Source organism: Schistocerca nitens, chromosome 7, assembly GCF_023898315.1.
Source record: "Schistocerca nitens isolate TAMUIC-IGC-003100 chromosome 7, iqSchNite1.1, whole genome shotgun sequence".
In the NCBI taxonomy this organism is placed as follows: Eukaryota; Metazoa; Arthropoda; class Insecta; order Orthoptera; family Acrididae; genus Schistocerca; species Schistocerca nitens.
Genome location: NC_064620.1, coordinates 326,906,098 through 326,923,574, shown reverse-complemented (window position 1 = coordinate 326,923,574; position 17,477 = coordinate 326,906,098). Strand labels below are relative to the sequence as shown.

The 17,477-nt window shown below is 41.6% G+C and overlaps 1 protein-coding gene across 1 annotated transcript in view; it reads left to right on the top strand.

The window, feature by feature from the left end:
• LOC126195084 (protein borderless) overlaps positions 1-17,477 on the top strand; it is a 444,253-nt gene that overhangs the window by 157,424 nt on the left and 269,352 nt on the right. The window contains exon 2 of the mRNA XM_049933546.1: positions 9,059-9,136. Within this exon, the coding sequence (XP_049789503.1) occupies positions 9,073-9,136 (64 nt within the window). The 5' untranslated portion in view covers positions 9,059-9,072. The remainder of the gene's footprint in view (positions 1-9,058; positions 9,137-17,477) is intronic.

The following is a 17,477-nucleotide window of genomic DNA, read 5'->3' as shown; positions in this document are numbered from 1 at the left end:
GACACTGTACATCTGTGCAAAGCTTTACCGGATTTTTCCAGTGGTTTCTATTTCGCGACCGATCGGAACTTGTTTTCTGGACAACTCTCGTATGTTACTGCCATTATCAGACTTCCCTCTAGGTCCATTATGTATTTGAACCTCAGTGTAAATGGTCTGAACTTGGTCACATTCCGACCGAAACCAGTTACCATTGAAAATAAATATTTTATTGCAGTTAAGACTGTTATTAATCCATTTTAAAGTATGTTAGCTAGACCACGGATTTTCTCCAAAAGAAATGTTCTCAAATATTGTTGAAATAATAACCAACTATTTCACATGAACGGATTTTCTATATACCACCCATTAATTCCTCCGGTTGACAATATCTTGCTAATTTGTATGTTTACATTATGTCTTTCAAGAGAATAGAGCAGCTGCACTCTCTCTCACCCGCTTTGGGAAAGTGCTACAGCGTGAAGTAAACCCTTTTTTTTTTTTTTTTTTTTTTTTTGCTTCTGTCTTGACGTTAGTAGAACTACATTGGAAAACAACACGCAGTCGTCCGTAATGTATCCACGGTGTGCCGTTCATGTTTGGTTGTCAAAGAATAATTTCCAACAGGAAAACATTTAGCTCCATTATACATATAAGAACCTAACTCCTTCAAGCGATAGGGTAACGGACCATGGTTCTCGACTCAGAATTTTTCACACCGTAAATTTTAAAGACACAGAGTTAGAACATATGAAGGGATAATATTTAATAGGGAACAGTCAACTTGCCGTCAAATGCACGGAGAATACGATGTTGGGTGTACTGGTGGGTGCCAAAGACTACCATACCACAAACGACGTCTGCGAGTATTGGGCACCAAAGAACCATTATCCAGAGTTTACATGCGTCTACATCCATACTCTGCAAACCATTGTGAATGGTGCTTTGCATTGTGCCAGCTACTAGGGCTTCTACCAGTTACAGTAACCAATCGAGCACGAGAAGAGTGACTGCTTAATTGCCTGTGTGAGTGCTGTAATTAGTCTGATTTTGTGTTCGTGATCCATACGGGAGAGATATGTAGAGGGACGTAGTATATTCAGAGATTCACCACTTAAACCACTTAAGGCTGGTCCTTTAAAGTTTGTAAGTAGGCTTTCTCAATATAGTGTGCGTCTATCTTCAAGCGTCCGACAGTTCCGTTTCCCCAGTATTTCCGTGACACTCTCCCACGGATCAAGCAAACCTGTGTTCGATAATTTTTATTTGGCTAGAGCCACAATCACGGTAAATTATTTGAATGACTCTGCCGCCAATTGGCCGTAATAATTTTTATTTCACTGTCATGTAATCCAGATACATAAGAAACTGAAATAAAACATAGAAGTATAAATCACAATAGTAATAACAGGGCGACCACGAAAAGTAGTGTATAAGTACATTGATTCTGTACCTTATTTATAAGTCGGAAAACATCAGACTGGTATGAAATTCAAGTCCTTATCGATAAAGCATATCTGGTGATATAGATCAGATCTGTCATTAGTAGACGTGAGAACATACGTAACGCGCCAAATATATTGTAAACTATCGTTTCTGGACCCTACAGCACAGCTATTATATGAAACTGAAAGAAAGGTATCATACACACTGTTGTTGTGTTTGAACAAAATCGGACATGAACATGGATGAAACTATCTTCCAAAGATCGGCTGAGAAACATCACAGTTTGCACAATGCAATCTGTGGCCTTTTACGTAACAAGGTGGCTGAACTGCTTGTTTCCCATGATAATTACATTGTCTTTGCAGACATTGGTACATCATAGTGTTTACAGTACATGACATGAAGATCCGTTATTACAGGTCACATGTAAACGTCGTGAAGTGTCTTACCGTAATACTTTTGTAACAAACATGGAATTACTATCTTGTAATACAATAAATTATGAAAAACAATAGTCGACTATATAGGTGAGTAGTAATATGTATCGTTAACAGATTGCAACAACAGTATGCAAATGCTCCGAAAATTCCCTTACACCAGCACAATCAACCAAGAAAACCGCAACGCAATGGTGACGAAATGGTCAGGAGGGGGAGGAACGTATATGCAGCTGTGGAACCAACAGAACATGTGGCATTATTCAACTGGTTACGTGTGGCATTGGTGTGGTTGACAAGGCGAGGGAAATTGAGGTAAGGGGTAGTGTGAAGAAGTGAGAACCCAAGGGGTGGGGGTGCGGAGAAACCAAAATTCGTAAGCACTATCGTTTCGTCTATACCCATTTCAATTATTCAGACACAATAGCAAGGCGCACACTGTTTTGTTAGTTAGCAGTTTTATACAACAGCTGTACTGTAGGGTCCAGAAATGAAAGCGTGAAACATATTTAGGTGTTTTAGATACATGCTCACTTTTACTAACGACAGATCTGGCCTGTATGACCAGACATGCTTTTTTGACAAGGACGTTTATTTCATACCACGAAGCTATAGATTCAAGTTGTCAACAAGGCACTGTACAAGCTGTTGGTGGCTCCACGGTGGTGTGGACTGTCCCCTGGTCCAGCTGCGACAATCATTGACTGAAAATGGCTATATTCAGCTACTTGAAGACCATTTGCAGCCATTTATGGACTTCATGCTCCAAAAAAAAAAAAAAAAAGAGATGGAATTTCTATCAATGACCACGTGCCATTTCACCTGGCCACAACTGTTCGCGATTGGTTTAAAGAACATTCTTGACAGTTTATGCGAATGATTTGGCCAATCAGATCGCCCAACAAGAATCCCATCGAACATTTATGGAACATAATAGAGAGGTTAGTTCGTGCACAAAACCTGCAGCACTTTCGCAATTATGGACGGCTATAGAGGCAACATGGCTCAATATGTCACGTCTAGCTGCTGCAATACGTCAGGCAAAAGGAGGTGCGACACGATATTACACGATATTAGGATGTATCCCACGAGTTTTGTCATCTCAGTATATAGTCTTTCATTTTTACTTGGCTTCCCCTTACACTTGAAAAAAATTACCAATATCCTTCTTCAAGTCGTAAATACCTCTGCAACGTCTCATGGAGCGACAGACGTACATGTACTCGTATGTATGTGTGTACAAGCGGAAGTCAAATGGAAACCAGACACCAGCCACAACAGGGGCACGGGATGGTTCCATACAAAAGTAATCACCACGTGCGTTGAGACATTTATCCCACTGCGAGACAACACGACCAATTTTTGTTCAGTGGAAGGCTGTCAGCCGCTGACGGATCCACAACCGCACCCACTCTTGCACCTCCTCGTCCGACAGGATCCATAATTCATATATGTCTTCCTTTAGGTCACCAAAGATGTGAAAATCCCACGGTGAAAGATCTGGGCTGCATCTGCAGCTACATCTACATCTACATGGATACTCTGTAAACCACATTTAAGTGCCTGGCAGCGGGTTGATCGAACCACCTTCACAATACTCCATTATTCCAGTATCGTATAGCGCGCGGGAAGAATGGGCCTGTAATTTAGTGGATTACTCCTACCTTTCTTGAATATTGGTGTGACCTGTGCAACTTTCCAGTCTTTGGGTACGGATCTTTTCTCGAGCGAACGGTTGTATATGATTGTTAAGTATGGAGCTAATGCATCAGCATACTCCGAAAGGAACCTAATTGGTATACAGTCTGGACCAGAAGACTTGCTTTTATTAAGTGATTTGAGTTGCTTCACTACTCCGAGGATATTTACTTCTACGTTACTCATGTTGGCAGCTGTTCTCGATTCGAATTCGGGAATCTTTACTTCGTCTTCTTTTGTGAAGGCATTTCGGAAGACTGTGTTTAGTAACTCTGCTTTGGCAGCACTGTCTTCGATAGTATCTCCATTGTTATCGCGCAGAGAAGGCATTGATTATTTCTTGCCGCTAATATACTTCACATACGACCAGAATCGCTTTGGATTTTCTGTCAGGTTTCGAGACAAAGTTTCATTGTGGAAACAGTTATAGGCGTCTCACATTGAAGTCTGCGCTAAATTTCGAGCTACTGTAAAAGATCGCTAATCTTGGGGATTTTGCCTCTGTTTAAATTTGGCATGTTTGTTTCGTTGTTTCTGCAACAGTGTTCTAACCCGTTTTGTGTACCAAGGAGGATCAGCTCTGTCGTTTGTTAATTTATTTGGTATAAATCTCTCAATTGCTGCCGATACTATTTCTTTGAATTTAAACCACATCTGGTCTACACTTATATTATTAATTTGAAATGAGTGGAGATTGTCTTCCAGGAAGGCGTCAAGTGAATTTTTATCTGCTTTTTTGAATAGGTATAATTTTTGCTTATTTTTCGAGGATTTGGGGATTACAATATTCAATCTTGCTACGACAGCCCTGTGTTCACTAATCCCTGAATCGGTTTTGCTGCTCGTTATTAACTCAGGATTATTTGTTGCTAAAAGGTCAAGTGTGTTTTCACAACCGTTTACTATTCGCGTGGGCCCATGAACTAACTGCTCGAGATAATTTTCGGAGAATGCGTTTAGCACAATTTCGGATGATATTTTATTCGTACCTCCGGAATTAAACATGTATTTTCGCCAACACATCGAGGGTAAATTAAAGTCACCACCAACTATTATCGTATGATTCGGATATGTGTTTGAAATCAAACTCAAGTTTTCTTTGAACCTTTCAGCAACTGTATCATCTGAATTGGGAGCTTTCAGTGCCTATAACGATTTGAGCATCATTGCTTTCTATTAGCGCTTGGAGCTCTGGTACTTTCCTAACACAGCTACGACAATTTACAACTGTTATACGAATGGTTCCTGTGTCTACGTTCTTCCTCTGTTCAGCCTGCACCGTCTGTGACTGAAGCCCTTCTTGTGTTTTCCCATCTAACCTAAGAAACCGCCGAGTCCACGGCACACAGCCCCTGCTACCCGTGTAGCCACCTCCTGCGTAATATGGACACCTGTCCTATCAGCGGAACCCTAAACCCAACCACCCTTTGGCGCAAGTCGAGGAATCTGCAGCCTACACGGTCGCAGAACCGTCTGAGCCTCTGATTCAGACCCTCCACTCGGCTCTGTACCAGAGGTCCGCAATCAGTCCTGTCGACTATGCTGCAAATGGTCAGCTCTGCTTTCATCTTGCAAGCAAGACTGGCAGCCTTTACCACTTCTGTTAGCCGCTCGAAACCAGAGAGAATCTCTTCTGATTCAAAGTGACACACATCATTGGTAACGACGTGAGCCACCACCTGCAGTTGGCTGCACCCTGTGCTCTTCATGGCATCCGGGACGACCCTTTCCACATCTCGAATGACTCCACCTGGTGTGCACACGGAGTGCACATTGGATTTCTTACCCTTCTTGTCAGCCAAGTCCCGAAGGTGTCCCATAATGTGCATAACGTTGGAGTTCCCAACTACAAATAATCCCACCCTCTGCGATTGCCCGGATCTTGCAGGCTGAGTGGTTTCCTCTGAGATAGGACAGGCGACAGCATCTGGCTCAGCGACAGTGTCAGCCACAGACAGCACTTGGAACCTGTTTGTCAGACAAACTAGGGAGGCTTTATGTGGGGCCGTCTGAGAAGTCTTTCGCCACCTGCTTCGCCCCAGGGCGACCTCCCACTCGACCACAGATGAGGGGTCAGCCTCATTGCGAGCAATAACTGGGTTGGCCACCGGTGAGGACTGATGGTAGGTCTCTGACGCGCTGGACGGCCGTTGGATCCCCACTGCCGGCCCATAACAGTGGTGCCCATCCACTGCAGCCTCAAGCTGTGTAACCGAAGCCATCACAGCCTGAAGCTGAGAGCGAAGTGTCACCAACTCGGCTCGCATCCGCACACAACAATCGCAGTCCCTGTCCATAGTAAAGATCGTGGAAACTAAACTATGCAGATAAACGTACTACCAGCACGTGCTGCGCAACTCTACTGTAGAACCTGACGAAAACTCACGAACTGTGTCTAGTAATACGCAGATATTATAAAACCTTACTACCGAAGCACTCAGGTGAAACTAAATAATTTGACCCTGATTTGGAACTTAAAATATGTTACAAAATCGGTTTACTTCCTGATGCAAACGAAAACGCGAGACTGTAGCTATTAGAGTTTAATTTACACGCAGAAACTCAAGAAACTAAACTATTAAAGCACAGAGATGATATAATAAAATTCACTCCTGGTTAGGAACTCGCAAAAGATAAATGCGGTTACTTATCTGTTGCTGCGTCTGTCGCGGTCGGCTACTGGAGGATGTCGCTGTGTTTCCCAATCAAGTCGATGAAGGGTAGTCTCCATGGAGAAATAGATATCCTCGGAGTAGTAAAGCAATTTAAATCACGTAATAAAGGCAACTCTTCTGGTCCAGACTATATACCAATTAGATTGCTTTCAGAGTATGCTCACGCAATAGTTCCATATTTAATAATGATATACAACCGCTCGCTCGACGAAAGGTTCGCACCCAAAGACTGGAAAATTGCACAGGTAACACCAGTATTCAAGAAAGGTGTTAGAAATAATCAACTAAATTACATGCCTATGTCATTAACGTCGATACGCAGCAGGATTTTGGAACATATATGGTGCTCGAACGTTATGAATTACATCGAAGAGATCGGTCTATTGGCACACAGTCAAAAAGGATTTAGAAAACATCGTTCTTGTGGAACAAAACTAACTTTTTACTCACACGAATTGTTGAGTGGTATTGATGAGATACTACAAATTCATTCCGTATTTCTAGATATCCAAAAGGCTTTTAACACTGTTCCACGCAAGCGGCTTGTAGTGAAATTGCGTGCTTATGGTTTATCGTCTCAGTCAGGTGACTGGATTTTTGATTTCCTGTCAGAGAAGTCACAGTTCGTAGTATTTGACAGGAAGTCATCGAGTAAAACGGAAGTAATTTCTGGCCCTTCCCCAAGGTAGAGTTATGGGCCTTCTGATCTTCCTTATCAATAGAAATGATTTAGGAGACAATCCGAGCAACTGTCTTAGGTTTTTTGCAGATGACGCTGCCGTTTATCGTCTAGTAAACTCATCTGTAGATCAACACAAACTGTAAAATGATTTAGAAAGGATATCTGTATGGTAAAAAATTGGCAGTTGACCCTAAATAATGAAACCTGTGAGGTCATTTACATGAGTGCTAAAAGAAATCCATTAAACTTCGGTTACACGATATATCAGTGCAATCTATAGGTCGTAAATCCTACTAAATACCCAGGAATTACAGTTACGAAAAATTTAAATTGGGAAGAGTACATATAAGACGTTGTGGGGAAGGCAAACTAAAGACTGCGTGTTATTGGCAGAACACTCAGAAAATGTAACAGAGCTACTAAAGGGACTGCCTATACTACGCTTGTCCGTTCTCTTTTGGAGTACTACTGCTCAGTGTGGGATTCTTACCAGAGAGGATTAATGGAGCACATGGAGAAAGTTCAAAGAAGAGCAGCACGTTTTGTGTTATAGCGAAATAGGGGAGAGAGTGTCACGGACATGATACAGGATTTGGGATGGACACCATTAAAACAGTGTCGTTTTTCGTTGAGCGGAATCTTCTCACGAAATTTCAATCACCAACTTTCACAGTCAGTAAATATTTTATTGATGCCGAACAACGTAGGGAGAAACGATCATCACAGTAAAATAATGGAAACCAGAAATCGCACGGAAATATGTATGTGTTGGTTTTCTCCGCGCACTGTTCGAGAGTGGAATAATAGAGAATTGTTGTAAAGGTGGTTCGATGAACCCTCTACCAGGCAAATAAGTGTGGTTTGCAGAGTATCTATGTATATGTAGAACTTAAGGAAGATGTATTTGTCTGTCTAGGAATGTTAAATACTAATGCTCAGCATGTAAATTCATAAATGAAGCGGGTTGGCAACCCTATGTCTGCTTGTGACGTACCCAATTTCAATACTAGAACAGAAAGCGATTTGCGTCGTCCTCTAGTAAAACACATTTCGGTACAAAAACGAGTGAAATACACCACCTCAAAAATTTTTGTCAATTCGTCAATATAAACAAAAAGCTTTACATTTTGCAGAAGTGATTTCAAATGCGTATTACAACAGTTTTTTCTCTACAGCTTCTTCCGTAATACAGAGGGTTACTTGAATAGATATAAATAATCAAATAAGGACCTGTAATAATTTACATAACTGGAGTTTCGTAGCTTTTGTACATTTAAAGAAAGTCACGTTGAAATAAATTGATGACTAACATGATGAATTACCTTCTTTTACATCAGTTTCGATTTCGATCTTAAGCAATCATGCCCACACATAAAAACCACCGCCTTAACACTCGTAGCCGTAAAAAATTGTGTCGTCGTGAAAAATGATGATGTCTATATGATGGATGTCTCTACGTCATAGATTTCTATCTTTGACTATAAATCTATGACATAATATCAAGTACTGTTTAATTACAAATTTTAGCAGATTTCACCTTATTTTAACAAAACTGACACGGAGTAGTCATTTAGGACATCATGACTATTTATGCACAGGGTGACTGAAGATGGTAGTTAATGGCCGCAGCCTGTATCAAAACAAAGTGATTCATGTTCACATTTTCAATGTGACTCTTTCCTGACCTATAAATGGACAATAACTACAAACATTTTTAAAATTTGTGTGTTCTGTATAAATGTTCCACATAAAAACACGCTCCGGGAATATAATCCGCACTGTATGTAACAACCTACCTAACTATTAGACGAGTCGAAAACTAGACATGTGCGCAGTATTAGCTTACTCAAGTATCTTGCACGAAAACTAAGAGATAGTGTATACTGTATGCCTTAAATATTTACCAAGTCACGAGCTTATGAAACAGAGAGAAATTTTCGTGCATAAGTGTTTGTAAGGGCGGCGTCAGCGACTCAGTACGAGCCAGCGATAACCTTTCAGCCTTGGCTCTGAGGCGAAACCTCTTTCAAAGAGCTTACTCAAGCCTGGTATTCATCTCGCTTCTTTTCCGTCAGTGCTACCGCAGCCTGACCTTTCCGAGGGTGAATCCAGTGATTCAGGCAAGTCTTCTTCTGCTGCAGGTGGGGGCGGAGACATGGCGGCCGTGTGGAGCAGCGCGACGGTTCTCCTGATTGCTGCCACCTGCGCCACTTGTGCCGGTGAGTTCTCTTCTAACAGCATCTATTTTGCAGTATTCGCCATCTAGTAAACGTGAAACGTGTATCTCCGTCAACAGCCATTGTTTGTGAGTGGTGCGTGCTGTAAATTATATAAGGGTAAATATTTTCAGTATTTACTTTCATAATAATCGCTGCTAATTACTGTATACTTCTATCCGTGTGGAGTGGCCGCGCGGTTTTAGACGCCATGCCAGGGATTGCGCGGCCCCACCCGGCGGAGGTTCGAGTCCTCCCGCGGACATGTGTGTGTGTGTGTGTTGTTCTTAGTGTAAGTTATTGTAAGTAGTGTGTAATTCTAGGGACTGATGACCTCAGCAGTTAGGTCCCTTAGGAATTCACACACATTTGAGCGTTTGAACTTAAACTTTTCTAATGAGACGAGTTTGAATACATTCCCCCCTCGTCAAGAATTAATAAGAGAATAACCATCATTTTAATTGGTAAACATTGAGATCTTAACGCTAGTGTTGTCATTAAGTGTACTGAACTCCTTAATCACCATCATCATATCATCTACCATCATTTTCATCTCAGTCTACCCCATCATCACAAACATCTCCTCCATAATTACTGTCATCATCACCATTAACCCTTCTGTCTTCACCATCATCTTTTCCATCATCAGCATCGTTCCTCCATTACCTCCTCCATCATCTCCTACAATAAAAACATCATCATCATCTCCATCATTTTTACCATTTCGTAACCACTAGCACCACCACCACCAACATCGTGATCATATCGTTGTTCACCATTCTCCATCATTTCCATCATGAACATTTTCCTTGCCCTTTATTTCCTACGCCTTTTGGTCATTTGTATCCATGTCTTCTCCCAATCCTTTTCCTTTTCGTTCACCTTCACACCTTCTCGTTTTCTTCTCCTCATCCTCGCTGTCATCCTCTTTAAACCTTCTCCTACATCTCCTTCTCCTCCTCCTCCTCCTTGCCAAACCCTCTTTCATGTTCTTTATCCTCCTCCTCCTCTTCTTCCTCTTTCCCTTTAAGCAATTTTCTTCTTCCTCTTTCGCCTTGGTCTTACTCTTGGTAGTTAGCATGGTAATACACCAGTTGTCATCCCTGAACCGGCACGGAAAGCATCTTCTAATATTTTAATATACCCTTTGCCTTCTTCATATTTGTCTTGTAAGGGGCATCAAAACGGCAACAATCTTTACTGGGTGGTGGTAGCCGTCTTCGTGCTTGTTATGAGGCCACTGACTTTCACCTGTGTCGTCTTGGGTTCAGATGACTGTGAGGGAGACATGACTGACTATAGAATGTAACAGGATGAACATCTCGAAGGCCTCTACTTGCTGTTATCGTACTTCAGTAAATAAAAATTTTGAGATCCGTGACTTGCCATGAGCCAAACAAAACTCGTCGCGAAATAGTTTCTCATTTTTTATGAAGGAATGGAGGTTCTAAGTAAAATTACGCGTAATGTTCCAACAGGCGGAGGCAATAACCAAGCGTGCTGGTGAGGGCGTTTCGCGGAGACGGCCTCAGATTGGCGGTGCAATCACATAGTTGCTGCCATGTCTGGAAAATGGACTGCCTTCGAGTAGTATCGATGCCAAACGATACCGTAAGAATCACCCACGTTCTGCCATTGGCCTTGCCAAAAAGGGCAGAGGAGAGGACAGATTTTCAGGACAGCTTCTTGCCCTTGTGATAGGAAACTGTCCCTAAAACGCGGAAGAATAAGCAGCGACCAACGGCATCACGATCCAGAAGGCAATTGAAGCCCCTGAATTAAAGGCACACAATGTTTATCCCAGGACGTGTGGCCCGTAATCGAAAAAGTTTCATAATGATCACTCCACTGGATTAGTCTCCAATTTGCATCTCCGTGAGGGAACTACCAAGGGGTAGATAATCACAGAAAAAAAGTTGAATAACCGATGAAAAGGTGAGATTCTACGATTCGAATCGTGGAATTTTTGAAGTCTTAATGTGATAGGGAAGCTAGAAACTCTGAGAAAGATATGCAAAGGCTCAGTCTAGATACAGTGGGGGGGGGGGCAGTCAACTACAGTGAAAAGTATACAAAGATTTCTTATCTGACTAATATCGTTTAATGTCAACAGCAGCAGAAAACTGTATGATGGAGGAAGAACTGATTACGTACAGGAAAGTAGGGCAGCGAGTGAATTATTCCCAACGTAAGGCGGCGGGGTTGTCCCATCAGAGTCGACAGCAAACCAGTCCCAGTAACCGCACTTCAGTTATACATGTCGACGTGACGAACCGAAGATAGATATATATAGAAATTGTGTGAGAATATTGAACTAGTAATTCAGTACGTAAAAGAAGGTGATAATGTAACACACTCTTGGGGGACTCGAACGCGATAGTAGGGGAAGGAAGAGAAGAAAGAATTACGCAAGCATGTGAGCATGGTAGCAGGAATGAGAGAATAGGAATTGAGTTTTGCGCTAAATTTCAGCTAATAATAGCGGATACATCTTTAAAAAATCACTAGAGGTGGTGTAAGGGAGAATCCAGCTCCATTACATAATGATCAGACAGACCTTCCGAAATCAGATTTTTGATTGCAAGGTGTACCCCAGAGCGGATATCGTTTCGATTCTAATCACAATTTAGTACTGATGAAGAGCACGTCGAAGTTTAATGAATACCACAGCAGGCACATCAGTTGAGGAGGAATGTACATCTCTTAAAATGGCAATCACAGAGGTTGGACAGACAAGCGTGGGTAACAGGAATGGGTAATAGACGAAATACTTCAATTGATCGTCGAAAGAAGGAAGTACAAAAATATTCGGGGAGATCCAGGAACACAGAAACGTAAGTCATTGAGGAATGAAATAAATAGGAAGTGCAGGGATGCCAAAGCGAACTGGGTGCAGGAAAACTGTGTAGAAATCGAAAAAGAAATAGCTGTCGGAAGGATTAATTCAGGATATGGAAAAGTGAAAATAACGCTAGGTAAACTAAAAGCAAGAATATCAACATTCAGAGTGCAATAGGAAATCCACTGCAATGCACAGAAGACAGAGCTGATAGGTGGAAAAAATGCACTGGAAGTCCATACGAGGGGGAGGACTTGTTTGATGACGTGAATGGGGAAATGGGAGCCGATACGGTAGAGATTGGGGACCCAGTGAAGAGTTAACGTTAGTGGACCCTTGGAAGACGTCTGACTAAATAAGGCAGAAAGGATAGATAACATTCCATAGAAATTTCTGATATCGTTGGCGGAAGTAGCAGTAAACTAGCTATTCAGTTTGGTGTGTAGTATCTATGAGTCGGGAGACATACCATCGGACGTTCGCAAAAATATCATCCACACAATACCGAAGATAGCAAGGGCAGGTAAGAGCGAGGAATGTCGTGGAAACAGCTTAACGGCTCATGCACCCAAGGTACTGACAGGAATAATAAACAGAAGAATGAAAACTGAACCGGAGTATCTACTGGATGACGATGGAACCGGCTTTCGAAAACGTTAAGAGCACCACAGAGGCAGTTTTGACGTCGTAATTGATTTTGGAAGCAAGATTTAATAAAAATCAAGACAGATTCATAGGATCTGTCAACATGGAAAAAGCGATCGACAGTGTAAATTCGTGCTTTTCGAAATTCTATGACAAAATGGAGTAAGCTATAGAGAAAGACGCGTAATAAAAGGAAGAATGGATGATCAAGAAATAAGAGCCGCAAGGTAATATGAATCCCATTCCCGCATAGACTGTTACAAGTGTCTTAAGTTTCTTCCCCTCTTTTACCTTTCGAATTATGCTCAAGCTGTTATCTAGCTTGAAATAGTTAATCTACTCCGCTTATCACAAGTAAACGACGCTAATTACGCACTTAACGGGAATACCGTAGCGTAATGAGGGGGAACTTCGGCCAAGTACTCTTCTTCTCGTAGGTCTCGGGGTTGTTATACGACCAATATGCCAAGAGAATAATAACTGAGACTGCAAAACTTGATATTATTTCCACATTCCGGATAAGCTCTGAAGGAAAGTGTAAGATGCAACAACCTCTCACTGACCAGTATGGACCTGGACTGCTAATGAACGATACGATTTCAGAATCAGGAAGAATCAATGTTCAAAGGAGTGAGAATGAAGAGATAGCCTTGAAGTTATCGTGAGGATATAGATACTGCGATAGGGAGTAGTTCAGTAGACACTTCAGTTTAAGAGGATCGGATGTATCAGAAATGAGCAATCACAGGAGTTGGAAACAAAATCATGGATACAAAGAAAGTAGCTGTGAAGAAACCATGGGTAACAGAAAAATACTTCAGATGATCTATGAAAGAAGGAAGTAATAAAATGTTCAGGGAAATTCAGGAATACAGAACTAAAAGTCACACCAGAATGAAGAAGTAGAAAGTGCAGGGAAGGTAAGGCTAAGAGGCTGCACGAAAAATGTGAAGAAATCGGAAAACAAATGGTTAGCGGAAGTACTGACTCAGCAATTAGTAAAGTGAAAACAATATTCAGTGAGATTAAAATCAAGGGTGCTAACATTGAGAGTGCAATGTGAATTCCACTGTTAAATGCAGAGGAGAGAGCGGATAGGTAGAAAGAAAGCACTGAAAGCCTCTATGAGAGGGAAGGAACAGGAGCGATTTAGAACGGATAGTGATCCAGTATAAGAATCAGAATTTAAAATAGCTTTGGAGGACTTACTATCAAGTAAGGCTGAAGGGACAGATAACATTCCATCAGAATTTCTAAAACCATTGGTGGTAGTTGTAACAAAACGGTTATTCACATTGGTGTGTAAAATGTATAAGACTGGCGATATACCACCGGACTTTCGGATAAAGTCATTCACACAATTCCGAAGATTGTAAGAGCCGACGAGAATTATCGCACAATGAGCTTAAGAGCTCAAGCATCCAAGTTTCTGACAAGAATAACATATAGAATAATGAAAAGAAAATTACGTTGTGTAGGACGACGATCAATTTGGCTTTAGGAGAGGTAAATGCATCAGAGAGACAGTTATGATGTTGCGGTTGATAATGGAAACAAACTAAAGAAAAATGAAGACGAGTTCATAGGATTTGTCGACCGGGGAAAAGCATTCGACACTGTCATATGGTGAGACGTTCGAAATTCTGAGAAAAGTAGGGGTAGCACTGGCAAAAAAGGCATTCCTGACAGAGAAGTCTACTAGTATGAAACATGGGACTTGATATAAGGAAGGAACTTCTGAGAATGTTCGTTTTTATCACAGCATTATATGGTTGTGAAACATGGACTGTGGAAAACCGGAAAAGAAGAGAATGGAAGCCTTTGAGACGTGTTACTACAGAAGAATGTTGAAAATTAGGTGGACTGATGAGATAAGGAATGTGAAGGTTTTCCTAAGGATCAGCGAGGGAAGGAATTTATGGTAAACATTAACAAGTAGGAGTGACAGGATTGTAGGAAATCTGTTAAGACATCAGGGAATAACTTCCATAGTACTAGAGGGAGCTGTACAGAGTGAAAGGTGTAGAGAAAAACAGAGATTGGAATACACCCAGCAAATAACTGAGGATGAAATGAGCGGACTGACGCCGTTGCACGTCTAACAGTTTGGTGTTCTGCGGGTGTCTTGGAGCTGTCAACACGTAACTACGTAGTGTCAGTGTCCACCACAGACAACATCGTGTTGGGCGCCATTTTGTTCAAAGTCTGTTTCTGAGACCTCTCCAACGTATAGAAGTAGTGAGAGGCTTCGAGTGTCGGGTATGACATTCACTGTTCCGGAGATGTAATTGACCTACGCAATGCACCCCCGTTTGCTTAGCAGACTAAGAGACTAGATAACACGGCATCAGGTCCATTGTTGTTCCGCATTGATTTTATTTCTTTCTCTTGTGGTTGGTTACATCCTCTAGTGCCTTCCTTGATCTCATTTTGTACCTTTTATTTTGAACTCAACTTTTTAAAAGTCATGACAACTTAAATGCTTGCACGACCAAAAATAGAAGCAACGTAGTTTCATTCATAATAAGCAGCCCCACAAGGATAAATAGTTAGTTCTCACGTCTATAAACTATAATGTAAGGATTGTCAAATGACTTACTTAGCGCAGAACTAGGTTTTACGAGAATTTGTTAACAAAGAAAGGCCACTTTGCGTTTGCTTAGCATCTTAAGATTAGTGGACACCAACCATCTATGCTTGACAATCTACAAATCTTAAGCTGTGCTCAGAAAGGCAAAAAGTTAAAGCCCCTTGAAGAAATAGAAGAAGATAAATATTCGCATACTACAAAAGAAATGCTTCTCAGTGATCAGATAAGAAGTAAAAATGAATCCTAATACGACTCATTCTTGTAAAATGTTCACTTGGCTATATATTTCTTGATATTTCTTCGTTTTATTTCATTGCTTTCGACCACTTTTTGATTATCGCAATGGACTTCTGTCCTTAAATTTCTTGCGTTTGCTGCTTGGAAGTGTGCTGTTTTTTTTTTTTTTTTTTTTTTTTTTTTTTTTTTTTTTTTTTTTTTTTTTTGTATACTCGTCTTCACATGTCGAGGGCTTTATATTATAATTCTGAATTTTACGTATCTACTTATTTACTTCTAATCCTCCTTATAGTTATTATCCTACCAGACAATTATATCTTCTCACATCTGCTGGTCCATTTTAGAACTACGCTGTCGGCTACTAATTCTACGGCAACACTCTTTCCACATTTTCAAGTTTTACATCAGCATATTTCGCTTTTACGAATCCGTTCTGTATTTATTTGTAAGACCTTTTAAATGTTTCTATTGTTTATCGTTATTCTATATGATATCTGTTTATCATATGTTATGATGTAATATCTATGTTACACATTTTCGTGCACCGAGGTGAAATTTCCCTTAGTAAACTTCGCGAGGCGTACGTTTCCCTCCACTTCGACGTAAATGTTTCCATATCTGTTTTGAGGAAACTACTGCTGTGCCTACAGTTGACGCCAAATTTGTACAGATTTGTAAGCGTAGTCCTAATATGTATGCTTCTGCGTCTCCGGATGCTGTTGAGTTTAAGGCAAAGTTTGCGTTTCCTGCTGTGGTTGCCTCGTGCTTTTTGTACCTTTTGTATATTAGTTTCAAAACTTCTTACTACTATATTCTCCTTTTAGTTTGACACCCCATTAAGCACTTTTTGTCGAATGTTTATTTGGAGAGTACTACATACACGCCGGCCGGGGTGGTCCAGTGGTTCTAGGCGCTACAGTCTGGAACCGCGCGACCGCTAAGGTCGCAGTTTCGAATCCTGCCTCGGGCATGGATGTGTGCGATGTCCTTAGGTTAGTTAGGTTTAAGTAGTTCTAAGTTCTAGGGGACTGATGACAACAGAAATTAAGTCCCATAGTGCTCAGAGCCATTTGAACCATTTTTGAACTACATACACAGAGGTGACAGAAGTCGTGGTAGACTTCCAAACACCATGGCGGAACCTTTTTTGCCCGACGTAGTGCCGCAGCTCGTCGTGGCATGGACTCACTTAGTCGTCGGATGTCCCCTGCAGAAATTTGAGCCACGCTGCCTCTCTAGCCGTCCATAATTGCGAAAGTGACCAGGCCATGGTTCTGTAGTCGTGTAGAGTCCAACTGATATGGTCAAGAGGCCAGGAGAGGCGCTGAAGGCGATGTCCCGCTGTTGACAATGTCACTTGGGTCGAGCGTGTGCTGCCATAGCCCATTAACGCCAAATTTCGCCACACTGTCATAAAGGACACGTTCGTCGTACGTCCCTCATTGATATCTGCGGTCATTTCACACAGGATTGCTTGTCTGTTAGTACTGACAACAGTACGCAAACGCCGCTGCTCTCATTCGTTAAGTGAAAGCCGTCACCCACTGAGTTGTCCGTGGTGAGAGGTGTTGCCTGAAATCTGTCATTCTCAGTACACTCTTGACACTGTGAATCTCGGAACATAGAATTTCCGAACGCTTTCCGAAGTTTCATGTCCATTGCGTCTAGCTCCAACTAGCATCTCGCGTTGTTATTTCCCATCGTGGGCCATAATGACATCGGAAACGTTTTCACATAAATCACCTGAGTGCAAATGACGGCTGCTCCAACGCGCTGGCCTTTCCCACCTTGCGTACGCGATACTACTGCCATCTGTATATGTGCATATCACTATCCTGTGACTTTTGTCACCTCAGCGAATACCACCCCATACATCGTTCGATAAAGCAGTCGTAAATCATTGTCCGACAACGTTCAAATGGTTCAAATGGCTCTGAGCAGTATGGGACTCAACATCTCAGGTCATAAGTCCCCTAGAACTTAGAACTACTTAAACCTAACTAACGTAAGGACATCACACACACCCATGCCCG